The 24,292-nt window shown below is 45.6% G+C and overlaps 1 protein-coding gene across 2 annotated transcripts; it reads left to right on the plus strand.

Moving 5' to 3' along the window:
• On the plus strand, nucleotides 1-24,270 carry LOC138963287 (protein Son-like). Of its 2 annotated transcripts, XM_070335354.1 has the most exons (14): nucleotides 1-76; nucleotides 1,438-2,439; nucleotides 3,438-3,786; nucleotides 5,165-5,269; nucleotides 8,689-9,021; nucleotides 9,343-9,437; nucleotides 11,428-11,591; nucleotides 13,203-13,538; nucleotides 15,007-15,120; nucleotides 17,014-17,136; nucleotides 19,744-19,891; nucleotides 21,249-21,347; nucleotides 22,774-22,889; nucleotides 23,232-24,270. In XM_070335354.1, the coding sequence occupies exons 2-14, from the start codon at nucleotides 1,524-1,526 to the stop codon at nucleotides 23,361-23,363; spliced, it is 3,030 nt and encodes a 1,009-aa protein (XP_070191455.1). In that variant the 5' UTR covers nucleotides 1-76; nucleotides 1,438-1,523; the 3' UTR covers nucleotides 23,364-24,270. The 2 variants fall into 2 exon arrangements, 1 of the variants encoding a protein (XP_070191455.1); XR_011454767.1 differs by lacking the exons at nucleotides 21,249-21,347; nucleotides 22,774-22,889; nucleotides 23,232-24,270 and adding an exon at nucleotides 18,482-18,617 and having other exon boundaries at nucleotides 19,744-19,882.
• The last annotated feature ends 22 nt before the right edge of the window (nucleotides 24,271-24,292 follow it).

Consider the following 24,292-nt stretch of genomic DNA (forward strand, 5'->3'; position numbering starts at 1 on the left):
CAACATGGCAGACTTTGTTTCGTCCATGATGTCTGTACGCGGCTTCACGAGAGGATCCTGCAAGGATTCCTGGGCGGTATGCCATCCTTTCATAGTTTTTTTGTGTACACAATTCTAAGATTGCTGTTATGCCTTTATTATTATTCTTCGTAGACTTGAAATCGTGTCAGACATTGATGTGACGGGACTATATGACCTGTCCCACCAAAGTCAGGAATCAGGAATTTTACGCCGCTTGGAACCTTTTTAGGTTATTTGCAGGACTTTTATTGTATTCAAAATTATTATTATGCGCTCTCCCGCATCCGTTGCGAAGATGACCAACAGTGGTTCCTGCAACGTAAAGAATCCAGATCCAGACCCAGAACGATTTGCACAGAAAAGAAGTATAAAAACCTCATGTCTTTGCTACACAGTAGAGCTGCAAAAGTGGAACCGAAGTGGCATTACATTTGGAAAGAGCTTGATTAATTATCTGGATGCTTAGGGACCATATTGTGTATGATGTCAGGGCCGGACCAAATGAGTTGTAAGGGGGGGGTTCCTCCTTTTTTGGGGGGGCAAATCAGCGAAGTGGCGAAGCCACAAGCGCGCACCTGCAAAGCAGGCGCGCGAACTAGGGGGGTCCGGGGGCATGTTCCCCCGGAAATTTTTTGAAAAACGGTTAAAATCTGTGCAATCTGGTGCATTCTGGGCCTTGTTTTGAGGGTTAAGAGCAGCATTGTGGGGGGGGGGGGGGGGGGGTACCTTTTTCTCATCGGATTTCACATTGAATAAAATTTGTTAGAGACACACAAAATGTATTTAAAAAAAAAAACAAAAAAAAAACACTCAAAGCAAGGTACATGCTTTTTCCAGGGGTGGGGTTCTGGACCCCCCCCCCCCCCCCCCCCCCCCTGGGTCCGGCCCTGGATGTCACACTATTCTGGGTCTTTAGGTTATCAAGAATATACTCTATCATCTATGCCTGCATACTCCACTCAGAGTCAGCATACTGGAAGTTCTAAGCACAAGGTTACTCTCAAGTGACTATCAGTATCATGAGTGTTTATTTCAGACAATTCTACATTAGGCCTAAAAAAAAATAGGTGTGGTTACGGTAACCCGACCTACCCTATTTTTTGGGGCCGACCCTATAACTTTTTATTACATTTGTCACAAAAATACCCAAAAAAACAAGTAAACGAGTGCAGAAAACGCAATGAAAGCGAAAGCGCCCGAGTCGCACACTTATTTTCCTGTCAAGTAGGTTTAATTTGTACACATTAGAAAAAAAAGTTTAAAAAAAAAAAGTGATTGCCTACCTTCCTACCCTATTTTTTGGGGCTATGTTACCGTAACCACACCTATTATTTGTTTTGGCCTTAGGTAACATTTTTCATTAAGGATGCGTATTAGTTAAATATTATATTACATGTACATATATATATGTTGCAGATCTAAGACGATGCATTCATCATTGATACATTGGGACTGATCCTGCAAAGAACGCTCAACCTAAAGTGTGACTGTTCGGCTTCAGCATGGCAGACGCTCCAGACACGAGCCCTAAGGCAGGAGAAAAACGGAGCGCAACAGTGAGAGATGAAGCAAAGAAGCCTCCAAAACTGCGTCGTTTTGACATGAAAACGCGTGTCCCTAAACGCAACACTGAGTCAGGTAGCTCTAAAGCGTCTGCTGATGTCCTCCAGAAAAATGACACATTCGGTGAAACACAGACACGTGACAGTGCACAGGAAAGAATGTCAGTCAACGCAATGTTCAGAACTTCGTTTGAGTTGCAGCAAGCGGAGGGATCAGGAACCAGTATGAAAGACAGCGATTCAGGACACCAGGGGGACACTGACAAAAACATCGTGGACAAACTCTTCCAGGACTTTGTTGCCGTAAAGATGAAGGGTGTGGACCAGGCCTATGAAGGCGATGGTGAAAAAGACACTGTGTCCTCGTCCATGGAAGAGATCAACCGTCTACTGGACGCAGAGATCACGTCCATTCAGTCGCGCAGTGTGGTGTCTCAGCTCTATGACGACAATTCAGACGATGGAAACGATGCCCGAGTAGAGCATGAATCGAGCAAAGATCAAGACAGTGGTGCTTACATTTCTAACACAACCGGAGACGACAGTGGCTCAGGCTCAGTAGAGCAATCCGGTACTTTTTCTAGTCACAGTTCATTACTAACCACTTCTCTCAGTGAAGCTGGTTCACAGGCAGCAAAAGACGGGGAAGCAACCCGCAGTGTGACAAAGTCCGGTGATGCAGGGAACTCCTCAGACTTGAGTGGAATGTTCGAGGACGTGGGAACAGTCGCAGCAGGTGCACCACTGCCGGCCAAGAAGCCTTTGCTCGGTATCAAGAAGCTCGGCCTTTCCATCGGCCAGGAAAGCTTGGCTCGTATCATGGGCAACTGGAAGAATGGAAAGATTCTGGAAGAAGGTACTCAATTCTGTATTTGCAAAATGCAGCTGTCAGTTTTTTTTTTTAGGACAGTTTTTATTGTACTCTTGAAATATTCTACAATAAAAACAAAGAACAATGATTCTTTTTATATCATAATGAGCAGTTTTCTATTGATCTGTGAAATATTGGAATTCCTCAAGTTTTCAGTCTTGATGCTGTAAACGATGGTGTTTGTTTGTAATAGTATTTGAATAGGAAGGTGTAGACAAATTTGAATAACAACAGCTTAAGATTGTGTACATTTGATAAAGCAAAATCAAAGTGTAACTTGTAAGAGAAAAAAATTGTTGAGTCAGTGCCAATGTCAATTTTTTTGAGTCACTTGAGAAAAAGTGACTCTATGTAATCGGTCAGTGTTAGTCTGTCCGGCCGGCCGGCCGGCCGTCCGTAGACACCACCTTAACGTTGGACTTTTCTCGGAAACTATCAAAGCGATCGGGCTCATATTTTGTTTAGTCGTGACCTCCAATGACCTCTACACTTTAACGATGGTTTCGTTGACCTTTGACCTTTTTCAAGGTCACAGGTCAGCGTCAAAGGAAAAATTAGACATTTTATATCTTTGACAAAGTTCATCGGATGTGATTGAAACTTTGTAGGATTATTCTTTACATCAAAGTATTTACATCTGTAGCCTTTTACGAACGTTATCAGAAAAACAAGGGAGATAACTAGCCTTTTCTGTTTGGCAACACACAACTTAACGTTGGGCTTTTCTCGGAAACTATAAAAGTGACCGGGCTCAAATTTTATGTGAACGTGACTCATTGTGTTGTGAATAGCAATTTCTTCCTGTCCATCTGATGCCTCATATAATATTCAGAACTGCGAAAGTGACTCGATCGAGCGTTTGCTCTTCTTGTTTGTTAAGACAGTGCCAATGTCAGTGGTTATAACTTATTGAGGACAGATGCACAAGTCCTAAATTTATCAAAAGGGTTTATGTCTGCACCCGACATTGTTTCTTCCTTCAGGTGAAGTGGCCTCCACCGACTCTGAGGCAGAGAAGAAATCGAAAGCCGAGGACAGCGAGGAAAGTGACAACGACATCTCGGGGACGGGCTCCATATCAGACGCTGAGGACAAGGCAGAAGGCAAAGAGTCTAAATCCAAGAAGAAAAAGAAACACAAGCACAAACACAAGAAGAAGAAGAAACACAAGTCTCACAAGGACAGAGAAGGGAAAGACAAAGAAGGGAAAGACAGAGAAGGGAAAGACAAAGACGGTCAGTCGGTGGAACGCAAGCCGTCCAAGGAGAGAGAGCAAGACGGGAAGAAGGAATCCAAATCAAAAGACAAGAAAAAACACAGGCACAGATCCAGGTATATAGATTATACATACACGAGTCTACCATTGGAGTGGGCGTGGTGGAATTGGATTTGAAGGTGTTGACCTTTTCTCGAGGGACCGCCAGGCGCAATATCTCAGGGGATAAGAGTTGAGACTCAGGGGATAAGAGTGAAGACTCAGGGGATAAGAGTTGAGACTCAGGGGATAAGAGTTGAGACTCAGGGGATAAGAGTTAAGACTCAGGGGATAAGAGTTGAGACTCAGGGGATAAGAGTTAAGACTCAGGGGATAAGAGTTAAGACTCGGAGGATAAGAGTTAAGACTCAGGGGATAAGAGTTAAGACTCAGGGGATAAGAGTTAAGACTCAGGGGATAAGAGTTCAGACTCAGGGGATAAGAGTTCAGACTCAGGGGATAAGAGTTCAGACTCAGGCCGCCTTTGTGGAAGGATGAGTGTCCGAATTCCGGCCCCGCCTGGCAGGTTAAGGGTGGAGATTTTTGTTATCTGTCACTGTGAGGTCAAGGTGTGTGCAGACCTCATAGCGCCTTATCACCCCCGTGTGTACACGCAAGCACAAGACAAAGTGTGCACGAAAAAGATCCTGTAATCCATGTCAGAGTTTGGTGGGTTATACAGGTATGGGAATTGTCCGCCGAATTTTTTTTTGTTCCGCCGAAAAAGCAAAAGTGTCCGCCGAAAAAATAAAGGGGGGAGGCACACAAAAAAAGCACCGGTTACTTTTGCCTTTGCGCAAAAGCCCACGAAAACTTTCCGTACTTTGTTCACGCACTGCTACCGCCCGCCTCAGTTACTTGAACTTTTATGTTTGAAAGTGAACCAGATTGCACAGATTGTGTTACAAGTTACATTTTCCTGTTTGTCTCAAAAGATCAATTTTTTAACAAATTTAAACCATATATTGTATATATTTTTTTTCTTCAAAAAAGCAAAAATTGGTACTAAAAACTCCGATTCTAAAAACAGAATTTAATGGCAAACTTGGAGCTCAGATGACACCAGATTGCACCATCTAGGTTCTTTGGAGAATTTTTTTCCGGGGGGGGGCATGCCCCCGGTCCCCCCTAGTAAAGCTAGGCGCGAACTTGACACTTTAGTTATAAATTTTCAGCCTTTTTTACAATTTTCAATTCCCATGCCTGGTTATAGAAACACAAATATACCAAGCATGCATCTCCCAGTCCCAAAACTGAGCATGGCAGTGGGGGAAAACCCCAGAGTTTCAGCCCATCAACACAAAAAAAGAAGAGAACGTATGACTATCAGGGACTTTGGATGTGAGTGTCTGTATGTCACTGTGTGTGTTGAAGTGGGTGAATTTAATTACGCTGGTTCATTTTTGCTCACATTTGTTTGAGCAGTGATGTGACTTGCCTCCTGTCATCCTGCAGGTCCAACTCAAAGTCCAGTCAGAGGGACAAGAAGGCCGAGTCAGACACTGCCCCCGAGTCACAGAGTCAGCCGTGTCCTCCTAGTGACAGCAACACTGAGAAAAAGTAAGCTGTTTTTTGAGTCACTTGAGAAAAAGTGACTCTATGTAATCGGTCAGTGTTAGTCTGTCCGGCCGGCCGTCCGTAGACACCACCTTAACGTTGGACTTTTCTCGGAAACTATCAAAGCGATCGGGCTCATATTTTGTTTAGTCGTGACCTCCAATGACCTCTACACTTTAACGATGGTTTCGTTGACCTTTGACCTTTTTCAAGGTCACAGGTCAGCGTCAAAGGAAAAATTAGACATTTTATATTTTCTCGGAAACTATCAAAGCGATCGGGCTCATATTTTGTTTAGTCGTGACCTCCAATGACCTCTACACTTTAACGATGGTTTCGTTGACCTTTGACCTTTTTCAAGGTCACAGGTCAGCGTCAAAGGAAAAATTAGACATTTTATATCTTTGACAAAGTTCATCGGATGTGATTGAAACTTTGTAGGATTATTCTTTACATCAAAGTATTTACATCTGTAGCCTTTTACGAACGTTATCAGAAAAACAAGGGAGATAACTAGCCTTTTCTGTTCGGCAACACACAACTTAACGTTGGGCTTTTCTCGGAAACTATAAAAGTGACCGGGCTCAAATTTTATGTGAACGTGACTCATTGTGTTGTGAATAGCAATTTCTTCCTGTCCATCTGATGCCTCATATAATATTCAGAACTGCGAAAGTGACTCGATCGAGCGTTTGCTCTTCTTGTTGTGCTATGTGATATCATTGCTCCTGTACCCCGCTTGTTGGAACGCCCAACACTCCCACCCAACACCCACCCAACACCCACCCAACACCCACCCAACACCCACCCAACACTCCCACCCAACACTCCCACCCAACACCCACCCAACACTCCCACCCAACACTCCCACCCAACACCCACCCAACACTCCCACCCAACACCCACCCAACACCCACCCAACACCCACCCAACACTCCCACCCAACACTCCCACCCAACACTCCCACCCAACACTCCCACCCAACACTCCCACCCAACACTCCCACCCAACACTCCCACCCAACACTCCCACCCAACACCCACCCAACACTCCCACCCAACACCCACCCAACACCCACCCAACACTCCCACCCAACACCCACCCAACACCCACCCAACACTCCCACCCAACACTCCCACCCAACTCCCACCCAACACTCCCACCCAACACCCACCCAACACTCCCACCCAACACCCACCCAACACCCACCCAACACCCACCCAACACTCCCACCCAACACTCCCACCCAACACCCACCCAACACCCACCCAACACCCACCCAACACCCACCCAACACTCCCACCCAACACCCACCCAACACCCACCCAACTCCCACCCAACACTCCCACCCAACACCCACCCAACACTCCCACCCAACACTCCCACCCAACACTCCCACCCAACACCCACCCAACACTCCCACCCAACACCCACCCAACACTCCCACCCAACACTCCCACCCAACACCCACCCAACACTCCCACCCAACACCCACCCAACACCCACCCAACACCCACCCAACACTCCCACCCAACACCCACCCAACACTCCCACCCAACACTCCCACCCAACACTCCCACCCAACACTCCCACCCAACACCCACCCAACACCCACCCAACACCCACCCAACACTCCCACCCAACACTCCCACCCAACACTCCCACCCAACACTCCCACCCAACACTCCCACCCAACACTCCCACCCAACACTCCCACCCAACACCCACCCAACACTCCCACCCAACACCCACCCAACACCCACCCAACACTCCCACCCAACACCCACCCAACACCCACCCAACACCCACCCAACACTCCCACCCAACACTCCCACCCAACTCCCACCCAACACTCCCACCCAACACCCACCCAACACTCCCACCCAACACTCCCACCCAACACTCCCACCCAACACCCACCCAACACTCCCACCCAACACCCCCACCCAACACTCCCACCCAACACTCCCACCCAACACTCCCACCCAACACCCCCACCCAACACCCCCACCCAACACCCACCCAACACCCACCCAACACTCCCACCCAACACCCACCCAACACTCCCACCCAACACTCCCACCCAACACTCCCACCCAACACTCCCACCCAACACCCACCCAACACTCCCACCCAACACCCACCCAACACCCACCCAACACTCCCACCCAACACCCACCCAACACTCCCACCCAACACTCCCACCCAACACTCCCACCCAACACCCACCCAACACTCCCACCCAACACTCCCACCCAACACCCACCCAACACCCACCCAACACTCCCACCCAACACTCCCACCCAACTCCCACCCAACACTCCCACCCAACACCCACCCAACACCCACCCAACACCCACCCAACACCCACCCAACACCCACCCAACACTCCCACCCAACACCCACCCAACACTCCCACCCAACACCCACCCAACACCCACCCAACACTCCCACCCAACACTCCCACCCAACACTCCCACCCAACACCCACCCAACACCCACCCAACACTCCCACCCAACACTCCCACCCAACACTCCCACCCAACACCCACCCAACACTCCCACCCAACACCCACCCAACACCCACCCAACACCCACCCAACACTCCCACCCAACACCCACCCAACACTCCCACCCAACACCCACCCAACACCCACCCAACACTCCCACCCAACACTCCCACCCAACACTCCCACCCAACACTCCCACCCAACACCCACCCAACACTCCCACCCAACACTCCCACCCAACACTCCCACCCAACACCCACCCAACACTCCCACCCAACACACCCACCCAACACCCACCCAACACCCACCCAACACCCACCCAACACTCCCACCCAACACTCCCACCCAACACACCCACCCAACACTCCCACCCAACACCCACCCAACACCCACCCAACACTCCCACCCAACACTCCCACCCAACACTCCCACCCAACACTCCCACCCAACACACCCACCCAACACTCCCACCCAACACCCACCCAACACCCACCCAACACCCACCCAACACTCCCACCCAACACTCCCACCCAACACTCCCACCCAACACCCACCCAACACCCCCACCAAGAAGAAAGTTCTCATTTGCTGTATTGAGACAGAATTAGTTCATTGCTAGAGTGCTCAGATGATTGTAAGTTGTTTGATACGGTCATGGTTTTTCAATCTGATTCTTGGTTTCTTTATTTCTTTCAAGTTTTTTGCTCTTTGCAGTTTTGGTAACATTAATATTTATACATTTTATTTTGATATTTCTCTGTGCAACTTTCTTCAGTTGTTATTGTGAAAAGTGCATATATAGCGTATTCCGTTTAAAAAGAGCTTCAAAGTTGGTGCTGTGGTTTGACCTCACCTTGTTTTGCCTGTACATGTGTATTTCTTATGGATTTGTTTCACTGTGTGTACATTCAGACCTGATGAAGATGTTGACCCCTGGGACGCTCGCAACTATACAGCAGACGGAAACTTGAAGACACCGCCCAGAGCACACAGCAAGGACAAGGACAGGTCACGCGACAGGTCAAAGGAAAGGTCACAAGAAAGGTCAAAGGAGAGGTCACGACACAAGTCCAAGGAGAGGTCACGGCGTAGGTCGAGGGATCCTTCTCAGGATCGAGACAGACGGCGAAGTCGATCGCGGCACAAGGACAAGAAGGATCGTGATCGCGGGAAAGATCGAGGTGATGGAACTGGAAGTGACCTCAGGGTCAGGATTGACAAGAACAAGCTGAGGAAAATAGCTATGTGAGTGACAGCTTCTTTGATTGGATATGTAATGAATAATATAGGGACTTGCCTGTGTCACTGTCAGAGCAGTCACACAACCAACGACACCTATGGCAACACGTGTTGACAAAATCGCTACATCGGTAGTGCTTTCTCCTATTTGGACCTTTACTTGCATACTTATTAGTTGTTTTTCCTTGTGAATTCTGCTGAGTGTGCAAGTAGCATAGATCCCATTTGTTGTCTATTTTGATGGTCAGCGTACATACAGAAAAGTGTGTTTGTGTTTTGAAATGGTGCAATGTGCGAACATGACATTGGTTTAACCTTGTTGTTCAGAGCTCGTGCACTGGCCAACATGGAGAAAGGTCAAGGGCCAGCGGTGGATCTCACGGTGGCAAAGAGCGGAGGGAAGTCTGTCGCTGAACTCACAGGTACCTTGTGCCGTTTCATTGGAGAGAGAAAACATTAGCAGAAATCATGTCTAAATCTCAACTTTATAACAAATTGTTTTGTTGTAGAGTGATGAAAGAGCTCGAAAAGTTTGCTTCTAAGGCAGATTAATTTTATGATTAACATTGAAAGAGATTAGAAGAAAAATATCTGTACGTTACACATCCAAATAATGAAGTTGTATTGGATTGAATTGAAGTTACTGTAGATGCATGCACTTAGCTGACAGCTTGTATGGTGTGGTGGCTGCACACTTAGCTGACAGCTTGTATGGTGTGGTGGCTGCAGAGCACTTAGCTGACAGCTTGTATGGTGTGGTGGCTGCAGAGCACTTAGCTGACAGCTTGTATGGTGTGGTGGCTGCAGAGCACTTAGCTGACAGCTTGTATGGTGTGGTGGCTGCATACTTAGCTGACAGCTTGTATGGTGTGGTGGCTGCAGAGCACTTAGCTGACAGCTTGTATGGTGTGGTGGCTGCACACTTAGCTGACAGCTTGTATGGTGTGGTGGCTGCAGAGCACTTAGCTGACAGCTTGTATGGTGTGGTGGCTGCATACTTAGCTGACAGCTTGTATGGTGTGGTGGCTGCAGAGCACTTAGCTGACAGCTTGTATGGTGTGGTGGCTGCAGAGCACTTAGCTGACAGCTTGTATGGTGTGGTGGCTGCAGAGCACTTAGCTGACAGCTTGTATGGTGTGGTGGCTGCAGAGCACTTAGCTGACAGCTTGTATGGTGTGGTGGCTGCAGAGCACTTAGCTGACAGCTTGTATTGTGTGGTGGCTGCAGAGCACCTAGCTGACAGCTTGTATGGTGTGGTGGCTGCACACTTAGCTGACAGCTTGTATGGTGTGGTGGCTGCAGAGCACTTAGCTGACAGCTTGTATGGTGTGGTGGCTGCAGAGCACTTAGCTGACAGCTTGTATGGTGTAGTGGCTGCAGAGCACTTAGCTGACAGCTTGTATGGTGCGGTGGCTGCAGAGCACTTAGCTGACAGCTTGTATGGTGTGGTGGCTGCACACTTAGCTGACAGCCTGTATGGTGTGGTGGCTGCAGAGCACTTAGCTGACAGCTTGTATGGTGTAGTGGCTGCAGAGCACTTAGCTGACAGCTTGTATGGTGTGGTGGCTGCAGAGCACTTAGCTGACAGCTTGTATGGTGTGGTGGCTGCACACTTAGCTGACAGCCTGTATGGTGTGGTGGCTGCAGAGCACTTAGCTGACAGCTTGTATGGTGTGGTGGCTGCATACTTAGCTGACAGCTTGTATGGTGTGGTGGCTGCAGAGCACTTAGCTGACAGCTTGTATGGTGTGGTGGCTGCAGAGCACTTAGCTGACAGCCTGTATGGTGTGGTGGGTGCAGAGCACTTAGCTGACAGCTTGTATGGTGTGGTGGCTGCAGAGCACTTAGCTGACAGCTTGTATGGTGTGGTGGCTGCAGAGCACTTAGCTGATAGCTTGTATGGTGTGGTGGCTGCATACTTAGCTGACAGCTTGTATGGTGTGGTGGCTGCAGAGCACTTAGCTGACAGCTTGTATGGTGTGGTGGCTGCAGAGCACTTAGCTGACAGCTTGTATGGTGTGGTGGCTGCATACTTAGCTGACAGCTTGTATGGTGTGGTGGCTGCAGAGCACTTAGCTGACAGCTTGTATGGTGTGGTGGCTGCAGAGCACTTAGCTGACAGCTTGTATGGTGTGGTGGCTGCACACTTAGCTGACAGCTTGTATGGTGTGGTGGCTGCAGAGCACTTAGCTGACAGCTTGTATGGTGTGGTGGCTGCAGAGCACTTAGCTGACAGCTTGTATGGTGTGGTGGCTGCAGAGCACTTAGCTGACAGCTTGTATGGTGTGGTGGCTGCAGAGCACTTAGCTGACAGCTTGTATGGTGTGGTGGCTGCAGAGCACTTAGCTGACAGCTTGTATGGTGTGGTGGCTGCACACTTAGCTGACAGCTTGTATGGTGTGGTGGCTGCAGAGTTTTGCAAGCGGATCAGCGAGCGCGACAAGGAGCGCGGCCTGATTGACAGCAGCGACAGCAGCGAAGAAGGCCAGGACAGCGATGCAGAGGACACCCCCCTCCACCACCCCTTCAAGATGCGCGACCCCTCCACCCTGCCCAACATCGTCATGAACATCAGGGTAGGCACTTCTTTCACACATGATGTTGAAAATAACTCTGTCAGATGATGTTGAAAAATAACTGTCAGATGATGTTGAAAAATAACTGTCAGATGATGTTGAAAAATAACTGTCAGATGATGTTGAAAAATAACTGTCAGATGATGTTGAAGAATAAATCTGTTGGATAATGTTGAAGAATAACTGTTAGATGATGTTGAAAAATGTTTACCAATTTTCATAACAATCCGACCAGTAGTTTTTGAGAAATGCTTTTCACAGACACGCAGACAGACAGACACGCGTACATAGGGAGACAAACCTCACCCTCTCTCACCCTCTGCCCTCGTTTACTTGACTGAATGTAAAAAAGATTGTTTATATACCGTGAGTGTTATTTGCTTGCTTTGGGACAGGAGAGAGAGAAAAGAAGTATAGATAATAACAATTGTCATCATTTTCACGAGTTTTCATTCACAAGCACCTGGGAAATAAATCTCATGTTCCCCAGGCAATAAATCCCCGGTTACCATAGTTGCAGGAAGCAGGTTATACATGGATAATCAAAAGCAAACCCAATAGAAACGCTCGGGGATTCATCGGCTCTTTTCATTGGTGTTTCCCCAGACCTAAACAGACGACACGACACTGCTTTGCAAAGTTCCAAAAACGAACTTGCAAACTGGCAAAAGTAAACAAAAAACAAAACTACTTCATGAAAGGTCATACATTCATCAAAAACAAATGAAACCTAGCGATATGTTTTGTCTTCTTACAGAGTCATGGAGTGCGTGTATCTGTGTTTCGATACACAGACGTTCGGAGAAACACAAACGTCAAGTTCAAGTAAAACGACCCCTGACACACACATTTTGACCCGTGCACAAGACGTTGTATCGATAAACGAAGCACAAATAAGAAACAATAATAAAAGCAAAGAAAATAGCAACAAGATATGTAAACATCTAACAAAGCCAAGCAAGCAGAATGACAGGTCTAATAAAAAACAAAGAGGTACTGAGTCGGAAACAAGATCGCGATTCTTTCCTTCGCTGCACGACGCAAATCTTCTGTGACCTTTGACCAAACGTAGCTTCCACGTTCGATCACTCAGCTTAATATTTACAACAGAAAGCCGAGGGGGTGGAATACCGAGATGAACCTACAGAACTGTGCATCCTCAAACCTGACATATTCATCCCAACATTTAATGAACTCAAAGACACAGAAAGTTGCTTTCACACGCCAGCTTTGATTGCCAGTGGTTATCAAACCGGGACTCATGTGGTTATCAGCACGGAACCCGTGTTTCAAAGCATGGCTCCCTGGGTTGATTGTGCATTTATTTTCTCACTACCAAAATGATGACAAAAACAATGTTTGGTGGTTTGTTGACAGACCAGCTTTTTTTTCAGACCAGCTGAACAATCAATATCGACAAAAAAGCTGGTCTGTCAACAACCCATCAAACATCTTATATTGTTTATATTGCATTTGTGTGTGTGTGTGCGTGTGTGTGTGTGTGTGTGTGTGTCTATCTGTGTGTGTGTGTACATGTGTGTGTGTACATGTGTGTGTGTGTACATGTGTGTGTGTGTGTGTGTCTGTGTGTGTGTGTGTGTGTGTGTTCAGAATGCCAAACAGCTGCCGGTGCTGACCCCCCAGGAGAAGCAGACGCAGTCGGCCCAGCTGCGCACACAGTTCCCCGTGTCGAGCGGCACGCAGCACCGCACCAAGGAGTTGGAGTGGGTGCCTGTCACCCCCACCACCGCCTCCACCACCACCACCAAGGCCAAGACAACCACCGCCGCACCGGTCACAGCCACCGCCCCCACCACCACACTCGCTATACCAGGACCGGTGCCTAGCAGTGTTGTCGTGGAGGCTGTAGCACCAGCTGTCGTAGCAACAACACCGCCGGTGGTGCCGGCTCCACCTCCAGAACACAGCGTGTTTCCCGCTCCGCAGGTAATCATCTACTGCAAGGGATCCAACTTTCCACAAGGAAACCGTGACATTTTAGTTTGAAAAATGATTTCAAGACAGATTTTCTGAATTTTTACAAATTAAAAAAAGAAAAAAGTAAAATTAAAATAAAAAATATGAAAATGTAAAGGTCATCATCTTAACTTGAAGTCAAGTTTTTCTGAGTTTGATCATTCTCGGCTTTTATACTTGTACTTGTGAAAGTGTTTTTCAGGCTTATTTATTTGCATGGATCTGTGCTGCTGCAGCAACACACTGGGGGAATACCCATAAGAATGGATTTTATTTCAATCATTGTAGCCTCTTCTTACTACTGGTCTTGAAATGTTTTTGTTACATCAGTGTTTTTGTTTCTTCTGGTATTATTTGATTTTGATATTTCTTCATGCTGCTGTCTTTGCCCCTAACCCCTCCCCATTCCCTTTTCATTTTTGTTCTTTGAGTTATGGTGAGGTTATTTCATGTATGACTTTTCATTTTGTTCTTTGAGTTATGGTGAGCTTATTTCATGTATGACTTTTCATTTTGTTCTTTGAGTTATGGTGAGCTTATTTCATGTATGACTTTTCATTTTGTTCTTTGAGTTATGGTGAGCTTATTTCATGTATGACTTTTCATTTTGTTCTTTGAGTTATGGTGAGCTTATTTCATGTATGACTTTTCATTTTGTTCTTTGAGTTATGGTGAGCTTATTTCATGTATGACTTTTCATTTTGTTCTTTGAGTTATGGTGAGCTTATTTCATGTATGACTTTTCATTTTGTTCTTTGAGTTATGGTGAGCTTATTTCATGTATGACTTTTCATTTTGTTCTTTGAGTTATGGTGAGCTTATTTCATGTATGACTTTTCATTTTGTTCTTTGAGTTATGGTGAGCTTATTTCATGTATGACTTTTCATTTTGTTCTTTGAGTTATGGTGAGCTTATTTCATGTATGACTTTTCATTTTGTTCTTTGAGTTATGGTGAGCTTATTTCATGTATGACTTTTCATTTTGTTCTTTGAGTTATGGTGAGCTTATTTCATGTATGACTTTTCATTTTGTTCTTTGAGTTATGGTGAGCTTATTTCATGTATGACTTTTCATTTTGTTCTTTGAGTTATGGTGAGCTTATTTCATGTATGACTTTTCATTTTGTTCTTTGAGTTACGGTGAGCTTATTTCATGTATGACTTTTCATTTTGTTCTTTGAGTTATGGTGAGCTTATTTCATGTATGACTTTTCATTTTGCTCTTTGAGTTATGGTGAGCTTATTTCATGTATGACTTTTCATTTTTGTTCTTTGAGTTATGGTGAGCTTATTTCATGTATGACTTTTCATTTTGTTCTTTGAGTTATGGTGAGCTTATTTCATGTATGACTTTTCATTTTTGTTCTTTGAGTTATGGTGAGGTTATTTCATGTATGACTTTTCAGTCTAACAGCAGCGCTTTGTGTCGTGTTTCAGCCGGAGATCAACATCGGGTCCATCATCACGGAGAGAATCAAGGCCATGCGACAACTGGAACAGAATCCCTTTGATGTCCAAGCTCTGACCTCTGTTCACAAGATTAATGAAAAGGTCAGTCTGGTGTGACCTTGTTTTGTCACATTTGCTGAGATGTCATTTAGACACACGTGTAACACATGTAATGATAAACAAAAAAATACAACTTAACTGTGCTTATTTTAACATTAAGTATATCAATGCAAGCAAAGGAACGGTTGTGTTATGCAGTGGAGTCCTGTTTATGTTCATTGCCTAATTTCGTTAGGTCTAGCAATCATCCATACAGTAAGCGGGCTAATACATACCACTGATGCGATATACAGGTATATATAGGTCTTGTTGCGTTTGAGTCGATGCCAATCACTTAAGGTCCCCTGATTGCGGTTACACTGAAACCCTCCATTTAAGATCTTGCTTTTTACATTTAGTCAAGTTTTGACTAAATGTTTTAACATAGAGGAGGAATCGAGACGAGGGTCGTGGTGTGTGTGTGTGTGTGTCTGTGTGTGTCTGTCTGTGCGTGTGTGTGTGTAGAGCGATTCGGACCAAACTACTGGACCGATCTTTATGAAATTTTACATGAGAGTTCCTGGGAATAATATCCCCTGACGTTTTTTTCTTTTTTTCGATAAATACCTTTCATGACGTCATATCCGGCTTTTTGTAAAAGTTGAGGCGGCACTGTCACACCCTCATTTTTCAATCAAATTGATTGAAATTTTGGCCAAGCAATCTTCGACGAAGGCCGGACTTTGGTATTGCATTTCTGCTTGGTGACTTAAAAATTAATTGATGACTTTGGTCATTAAAAATCTGAAAAATTAAAAAAAAAAAAAGTTTTTTATAAAATGATCCAAATTTACGTTCATCTTATTCTTCATAATTTTCTGATTCCAAAAACATATAAATATGTTACATTTGGATAAAAAACAAGCTCTGAAAATTAAAAATATAAAAATTATGATCAAAATTAAATTTTTGAAATCAATTTAAAAACACTTTTATCTTATTCCTTGTCGGTTCCTGATTCCAAAAACATATAGATATGATATGTTTGGATTAAAAACACGCTCAGAAAGTTAAAACGAAGAGAGGTACAGAAAAGCGTGCTGTCCTTCTCAGCGCAACTACTACCCCGCTCTTCTTGTCAATTTCACTGCCTTTGCCACGAGCGGTGGACTGACGATGCTACGAGTATACGGTCTTGCTGAAAAATTGCATTGCGTTCAGTTTCATTCTGTGAGTTCGACAGCTTGACTAAATGTTGTATTTTCGCCTTACGCGACTTGTTTAGACTTTCTGTTGATAACCCGTGTCAATTGACCCCCATTTTAAGACCCCCCTGTTTAAGACCACAACATCTCAGATTTGTTGAGCTCTTGAAAGGGGGGTAACCCTGGGTTCCACGGTAACTACTGGCTGTTTTGTTGAAAGGGGGGTAACCCTTGGTTCCACTGTAACTACTGGCTGTTTTGTTGAAAGGGGGGTAACCCTTGGTTCCACTGTAACTACTGGCTGTTTTGTTGAAAGGGGGGTAACCCTTGGTTCCACTGTAACTACTGGCTGTTTTGTTGAAAGGGGGGTAACCCTGTGTTCCACGGTAACTACTGGCTGTTTTGTTGAAAGGGGGGTAACCCTTGGTTCCACTGTAACTACTGGCTGTTTTGTTGAAAGGGGGGTAACCCTGGGTTCCACGGTAACTACTGGCTGTTTTGTTGAAAGGGGGGTAACCCTTGGTTCCATGGTAACTACTGGCTGTTTTGTTGAAAGGGGGGTAACCCTGGGTTCCACAGTAACTACTGGCTGTTTTGTTGAAAGGGGGGTAACCCTTGGTTCCACTGTAACTACTGGCTGTTTTGTTGAAAGGGGGGTAACCCTGGGTTCCACGGTAACTACTGGCTGTTTTGTTGAAAGGGGGGTAACCCTGGGTTCCACGATAACTACTGGCTGTTTTGTACAATGCAGGCCAATGCGTGGGCGCAGTCCAAGCAGCTGCCAGGTCAGTTCACCGGGCGGTCAGACATACGCATCCTGTCGCAGCAAGAGCTGGCCGGGCCCGACAAGCGAAACCAGGCCTGGGCAAGGAAGGTGGGTCTTTGACTGTTGCATTGTGGGTGCCGTCTGCACTCCTTGGATCGTCTCGTACACTCACGTCTTTCCCTGCTTCGGTACAACTCTGGACAGTTTGTGATCTGCTGGTCGTTAAGTTGTAGAGTTTGTACACATTATGTAGCAGAGCGTAACAGTGAATAGTGGGTTGTGTGCGTAGCATTTGGCCGTTTGGATTGTCCAGAACTTGGTGTCTGGTGCATTGTCTCTTATTGTTTTTGAGGTGGTTCATTGTGAAGAGAATGGTATGTTTTCTGTGAAGTAACTGCAATATTTTTGTTGAAGGAGTTCAGCAAAATACTTCTCTTAATCTGTGCAACTGAAAGCGTGGATACATTCAGGTTTAATTTTGTGGTTTCTGCTCAGCTGTCATCATTGAGATAACTTATGATACTTTGAACCTCATTCATGTTAAATGATTTTTCTTGAGATACTAATGGTTTGGGACTGATCCCTGTTGTTGTGGGATTGCTTTCGTAATGTTTGTGCACTTTACATTTAATAAGTCAAATTACCAACGAAAAGCCAGCATTTACTCTGAGTTAGTAATTTGACTGATTGAGTGTAAAGTGCACACACACATTTCCCAAGCAGAACAATACGCAGTGAGGAATGGGTGCAAAACATACCTGAGTGTACACCAGGCTGTGTGGTTGTCAGCAATAAAGGTTTTCAAGGAGATAAGGGGTCAGACTTGTAGTGTTTAACTCTAGGGAGATGACAAACTGCCCAGGCTTGGTTGAAACACTGAAAGACTTTGTTGTATGAGATGATCTGTTACAGAGCAAAACATATGGCAGCGTATTTGGGTTTCTGTACGTCAACACTTTTTCATGGTCAACCTAGGTGTCCGTTGTAAGGTAAAAGTAACATTAGTTGTTTACAGGTGAATGATTTGTTACAGTGAGCTTTGCTTTGACATTGTCCATTTCACTTTTGTGTTGCTGTTACTGTGTAGTTTTGACCAGTTTTGTCATAGCACCAGACTTAACAACAGACTTGTTGGTGTGAAGTTAGAATGGTATCTAACAAAACTTTTGATCATGAAAGAAATGTAGAACACATTCATTCTGTCAGCCTGTAGTTTTATTCGTTCTGCACATTTTCACACTGGTTTGGACAATCTTTTGATGGACAATAGAACTTGTTCGGGGGTGTGAAGTGATTATACAGATGTTTTGGGCGAGCGGGCAAAAACAGTAATTTGTTCAAGAAAGATTTGCTACCAGTGTGAAAATGGGTGTTCGTTGCAAGACACTTTTGGTGGGGGAGAAAAGGGTCTCCCTATCCAAAAGTGCACATTGAGCAATGAGAGTTCTTTCAGGTTGAATGCAGATGTTTTTTGATGATGATGATGATGATGAAGGCAACACGCAGTTAACTTTGAGCGGCGAGAGTTAGTGCTTCCAAACGGCACTGGTCTCGTGCTAAAGATCTCTTGTTGACAAGAGGCTCGTATGGTGAGTACTCGCAATACAAAACACCCACTTGTCAAGCTGTTTCACTTTTGGCCTTTGGCCATAGAAGCTAATAAGAATTGGATTTTTGTTGAAAATTTGCTGATGGTTTCTTTGACTTTGAGCTAAATTTATTAATGGACTCCTATTTAGCTAGAGAGTAATAAACTGACGATGCTCACATGATGGTGAGATGATAAGCTACCAGCTTTCTGCAACTGGGTGTGTGTATTGCGAGAAAGGGTGCGTTCTTTTTTCCAGGTGGCCTCAGCGTTTACACCATCTCTGGGAAGGAATACTTCTGCAAACACATCTTGTTGGACGTCACGTGGTTAAACTCTGTGCCATGCTGACGATACTACTGTGAATGTGAACAAAATGCATTACTGATAAGTAATGCAATGTACTTGAGATTTACTCCCCCAAAATATGCTTATGTGACAGTGGGAAGGGGATGTGGGAAGGGGATGTGGGAAGGGGATGTGGGGGCGCAGATGAGAGAGAAATGGTCAACTAGGTTTGTGAAGGGGTCCTAGAGTGCACGGTTGAGTCGCGTAATTCTCCATTCTCTTCATGCTACTTTTTGTTCTGCCTTTCACTTTCAGCAATGCAAAATGCATGTGTCAATAGTCTTCATAGTCACGTGTATTGACAATAGGCTTCATAGTCATGTGTATGACTGCTCTGGGCCTTACTTCTTGATTTGCCCTACAAAGATACCCCCCCCCCCCCCCACCCCACCCTCCTGTCCTTGATTCATAAGTATTTAACCCTGTTTTCCCATCTCCTTCTAACTCCCCAAACTGGCAACTCTTCCTCCCTCACTCCTGAAACCAATATTGGTGACCAGTAACATTCACAAAGTAGTTAGTCTTGTACCCTTTTCCTCAAAGCATAGTGACTTTGAGCCTTGATATGAAATCAAAATAACATTTACAAAAAGTTAGTCTTGTACCCTTTGCCCCAAAGCATAGTGACTTTGAGCCTTGAGACGAAAACAGAGTAACATTCACAAAATCGTTTGTCTTGTACCCTTTTCCCCAAAGCATAGCTACTTGGACCTTTTAGAGATGTGTTGCATGTGCCAAGCGACAGTGGCTGACCGGGGGCGGGGTGTGTGTGTTGACAGGACCAGTTCCGCAACGCTCCCCCGGTGCAAGGAGGGATCGGCATGTTCCTGCTGCAGAAGATGGGGTGGAAGCCGGGCGACGGTCTGGGCAAGGACAACGAGGGTCACAGGCTGCCCTTGATGCTCGATATCAAGATGGACAGGAAAGGTGTGTGTGTATGTGAGCGTGTGTGTGTGTGTGTGTGTGTGTGTGTGTGTGTGTGTGTGTGTGTGTGTGTGTGTGTGTGTGTGTGTGTGTGTGCGTGTGTGTGTGTGTGTGTGTGTGTGTGTGTGTGTGTGTGTGTGTGTGTGTGTGTGTGTGTGTGTGTGTGTGTGTGTGTGTGTGTGTGTGTGTGTGTGTGTGTGTGTGTGTGTGTGTGTGTGTGTGTGTGTGTGTGTGTGTGTGTGTGTGTGTGTGTGTGTGTGTGTGTGTGTGTGTGTGTGTGTGTGTGTGTGTGTGTGTGTGTGTGTGTGTGTGTGTGTGTGTGTGTGTGTGTGTGTGTGTGTGTGTGTGTGTGTGTGTGTGTGTGTGTGTGTGTGTGTGTGTGTGTGTGTGTGTGTGTGTGTGTGTGTGTGTGTGTGTGTGTGTGTGTGTGTGTGTGTGTGTGTGTGTGTGTGTGTGTGTGTGTGTGTGTGTGTGTGTGTGTGTGTGTGTGTGTGTGTGTGTGTGTGTGTGTGTGTGTGTGTGTGTGTGTGTGTGTGTGTGTGTGTGTGTGTGTGTGTGTGTGTGTGTGTGTGTGTGTGTGTGTGTGTGTGTGTGTGTGTGTGTGTGTGTGTGTGTGTGTGTGTGTGTGTGTGTGTGTGTGTGTGTGTGTGTGTGTGTGTGTGTGTGTGTGTGTGTGTGTGTGTGTGTGTGTGTGTGTGTGTGTGTGTGTGTGTGTGTGTGTGTGTGTATGTGAGCGTGTGTGTTAGTGCAAGCTTGCTCAGAGTCAATGGCATTCTATTAGAGTCGAACAGTCTTCTTCTTCTTCTTCTTCTGCGTTCGTTGGCTGAAACTCCCGCGTACACTCGTGTTTCTGCATGAGTGGATTTTCACGTGTATGACGGTTTTTACCCCGCCATTTAGGCAGCCATACGCCGCTTTTGGAGGAAGCATGCTGGGTATTTTCGTGTTTCTATAACCCACTGAACTCTGACATGGATTACAGGATCTTTGGTTTTGTGCCTGCGTGTACAAACGAAGGGGGATAAGGCACTAGCAGGTCTGCACATAAGTTGACTTGGGAGATCGGACAAATCTCCACCTTAACCCACCAGGCGCGGCCGGGATTCGAACCCACGACCTTCCGCTTTGGAGGCCGGCGTCTTACCACCAAGCCATTGCGCCCGTTGAGTCGAACAGTCAATAATGAACACCTGCCTATTACGACCACCCATGAAGATCCTCGATGATTTTGCAAAAGAAGTCACTTCTCCATAGCAACCACTGTTGGTGGGCCCTTTGGGTTGTCCTCACAGACAGGTGTGTCTGTAGAGAGTGTGTGTCGATTATTATTGTTATTATTATCATTATGTATCTATTCCAGGTTTGACGGCCAGCCAGGAGCAGCGTCCCCAACAGATGTCGGGCCGACCTCTCCCCGGTCCTGGTCCCGCTGCCGCCCCTCGCGCCAAGGACCTGTCAGGTAGGTCACCAGTGGTAGTGTTGTTAATAGAGAATACTACATGGCTTGCTGTGTCTTACCAGATTTTCACGAGTTGTTTTTTTAAATATTGAACTGCGGGCGAAAGCGAGCTTTTCAATATTTGAAAAAGCAACGAGTTAAAATCTGGTATGACACAGCAAGCCATGTAGTACGGTGTTTATCCTACATGTTGTACGTACGTGTATTTTACTCAAAATGTCTTGCAGTTGAGGCATACAAATTGAAGACGGTTCTTTTGGAGCCTCGATGTCTTCCCAAGCCTCGTGCAATCTTTGACGTCAACGCAAAGAAACGTCATTTCATAAAGTGTAGCGTCACGTGTTAGTTCTACAAACTCTACAAAGTGTAGCGTCACGTGTTAGTTCTACAAACTCTACAAAGTGTAGCGTCACGTGTTAGTTCTACAAACTCTACAAAGTGTAGCGTCACGTGTTAGTTCTACAAACTCTACAAAGTGTAGCGTCACGTGTTAGTTCTACAAACTCTACAAAGTGTAGCATCAGGTGTTAGTTCTACAAACTCTACAAAGTGTAGCGTCACGTGTTAGTTCTACAAACTCTACAAAGTGTAGCGTCACGTGTTAGTTCTACAAACTCTACAAAGTGTAGCGTCACGTGTTAGTTCTACAAACTCTACAAAGTGTAGCGTCACGTGTTAGTTCTACAAACTCTACAAAGTGTAGCGTCACGTGTTAGTTCTACAAACTCTACAAAGTGTAGCGTCACGTGTTAGTTCTACAAACTCTACAAAGTGTAGCGTCACGTGTTAGTTCTACAAACTCTATAAAGTGTAGCGTCACGTGTTAGTTCTACAAACTCTACAAAGGGAAACAGCAGGCGCATGTTTCCATAGTGATGTTTTTCTTTCGTTGACTTTGGCATCATAAGCAATGAAAAAGCAGGTCCTTGCCAGACTTATTTGACACGACCTCATTTACATGATATACACACGTGGTTTGAACGATATTGTATCATGAGTGGTCTCTCTCACCTATGTAGGATACACTTCTTTCTATCTCTGTCAATAATTTTCTGCTACAGTGGAACCCCCCTTTTAAGACCCCTTGATATAAGACTCCCGTCCTCTTAAGACCTTAGTTTTTAGATGTTCTGTCCATAACCTCTGTAAGTTTACCTCCATTTTAAGACTCCCTCCTATTTAAGACTCACTCCATTTTAAGACTCACTCCTTTTTAAGACTCACTCCATTTTAAGACTCACTCCTTTTTAAGACTCACTCCTTTTTAAGACTCACTCCATTTTAAGACTCACTCCATTTTTTCTGATTTTCTCAGAGTTTTGGAGGTCTTAAAGGGGGTTCCACTGTATAGGGTTTCTTTCAATAGAGGATGTTTTCGGAAACAACTCTTTCAAGGCTAAACTATGGCCTGTGTGCATGTTTTCAGGGAAACACCCGGTGTCAGCCTTGACAGAGCTGTGCACCAAGCGACGTTGGGGAGCGCCGAACTTTGACCTGGTCAGCGAGACAGGTCCGGCTCACAAGAAAATGTTCCTCTTCAAGGTGAGGCTTTGTGCGGCCATTAACTGATTTAGCCGGTCCCATTGAGTCAATCTTAAACCATCACTCTTCTTTTCGTATGATGTCACTTCCACGAGGTTAGATTTTTAATGTGTGTGTGCGTTTGTGTGTGTGTATGTGTGTGTGTGTGTGTGTGTGTGTGTGTGTGTGTGTGTGTGTGCGAGCGTGTGCATGAGTGTGTTTGTGTGTGTGTGTCAGTGTGAAGGGCATGTACTTGTGGCAGTGTTGCATGTGCTTGCTGAGGGCAAAGTGATTGTTCCCGTCTTGTAATAAGATACGGTGTGTTTGGACAGACATCAATGTAAGACATGGTTGTCTTTGCAGGTAATAGTCAACGGCGTGGAATACATCCCTGCGGCAGCGTGCGGCAACAAGAAGCTGGCGAAGGCTCAGGCCGCCGCTGTGTGTCTACAGGAGATGGGGCTGATTCCCAGAGACTACGTTGTACAGCTCTGATCAAACATGTCATGCAAAATGACACAGGTGTCAATTAAACATTGTAGTACTGGCTCAGGCCGCCGCTATGTGTCTACAGGAGATGGGGCTCATTCCCAGAGACTACGTTGTACAGCTCTGATCAAACATGTCATGCAAAATGACACAGGTGTCAATTAAACATTGTAGTACTGGCTCAGGCCGCCGCTATGTGTCTACAGGAGATGGGGCTCATTCCCAGAGACTACGTCATGCAGCTCTTTGTCAGTCATGGCATGGTTGACTCAACGATCTCTTGGAACTAAATACATTCCTCATGTGCAACTGTCAGGAAATGAAAAGTGTCCTCTCCCAGTCAATGTGCACTCTTTGAAAAACGGAACATGACAAAACTTAGCAAGTCTTGTGGTTTACGGTAGAGTGATAGCTGTGGGGAAGGGACATCCAAGGGACGTTACTGGGATTGACTCTCTTCAGCAAATCTGCAAAAATGGCCAAACAATTGTGGGCAGTTTTCGGAAGTGATAGTCATTGCTAAACATCTTCCCCTCACCCTGAAAAAAAATATTGGTCTTTCCGCTGAAATGTTTCTCCGTGACTTGAAAGAAGAATTGATGTTTGGTCCACTACCGATGCTAAAGAACATCCGTTACATCCATGGGCCCATCCAAACGTGTCTGTGTGAAAGGGTGCTGTTATGTCGGGTCTGGTTTGTTTGAGATCATTGACCAGAAGGCCACACAGATTGTTCATTATAAATACACCACTGTGCTCGACTGACTTGGGACACTTTAGACATTGTGCTGTGTCCTTTTCACTGTATGCATTGGATTGTAAACTTGAGCATTTTCACAGCACTCATCAAATTATCAGTCTTGCCGGGCATTATTTTTGTGTCTGTATCCATTTAAATCTGCCCTCCTCCTCTCCCCCCCCCCCCCCCCCCCCCC

Source organism: Littorina saxatilis, linkage group LG3 (genome assembly GCF_037325665.1).
Source record: "Littorina saxatilis isolate snail1 linkage group LG3, US_GU_Lsax_2.0, whole genome shotgun sequence".
Taxonomy (NCBI): domain Eukaryota; kingdom Metazoa; phylum Mollusca; class Gastropoda; order Littorinimorpha; family Littorinidae; genus Littorina; species Littorina saxatilis.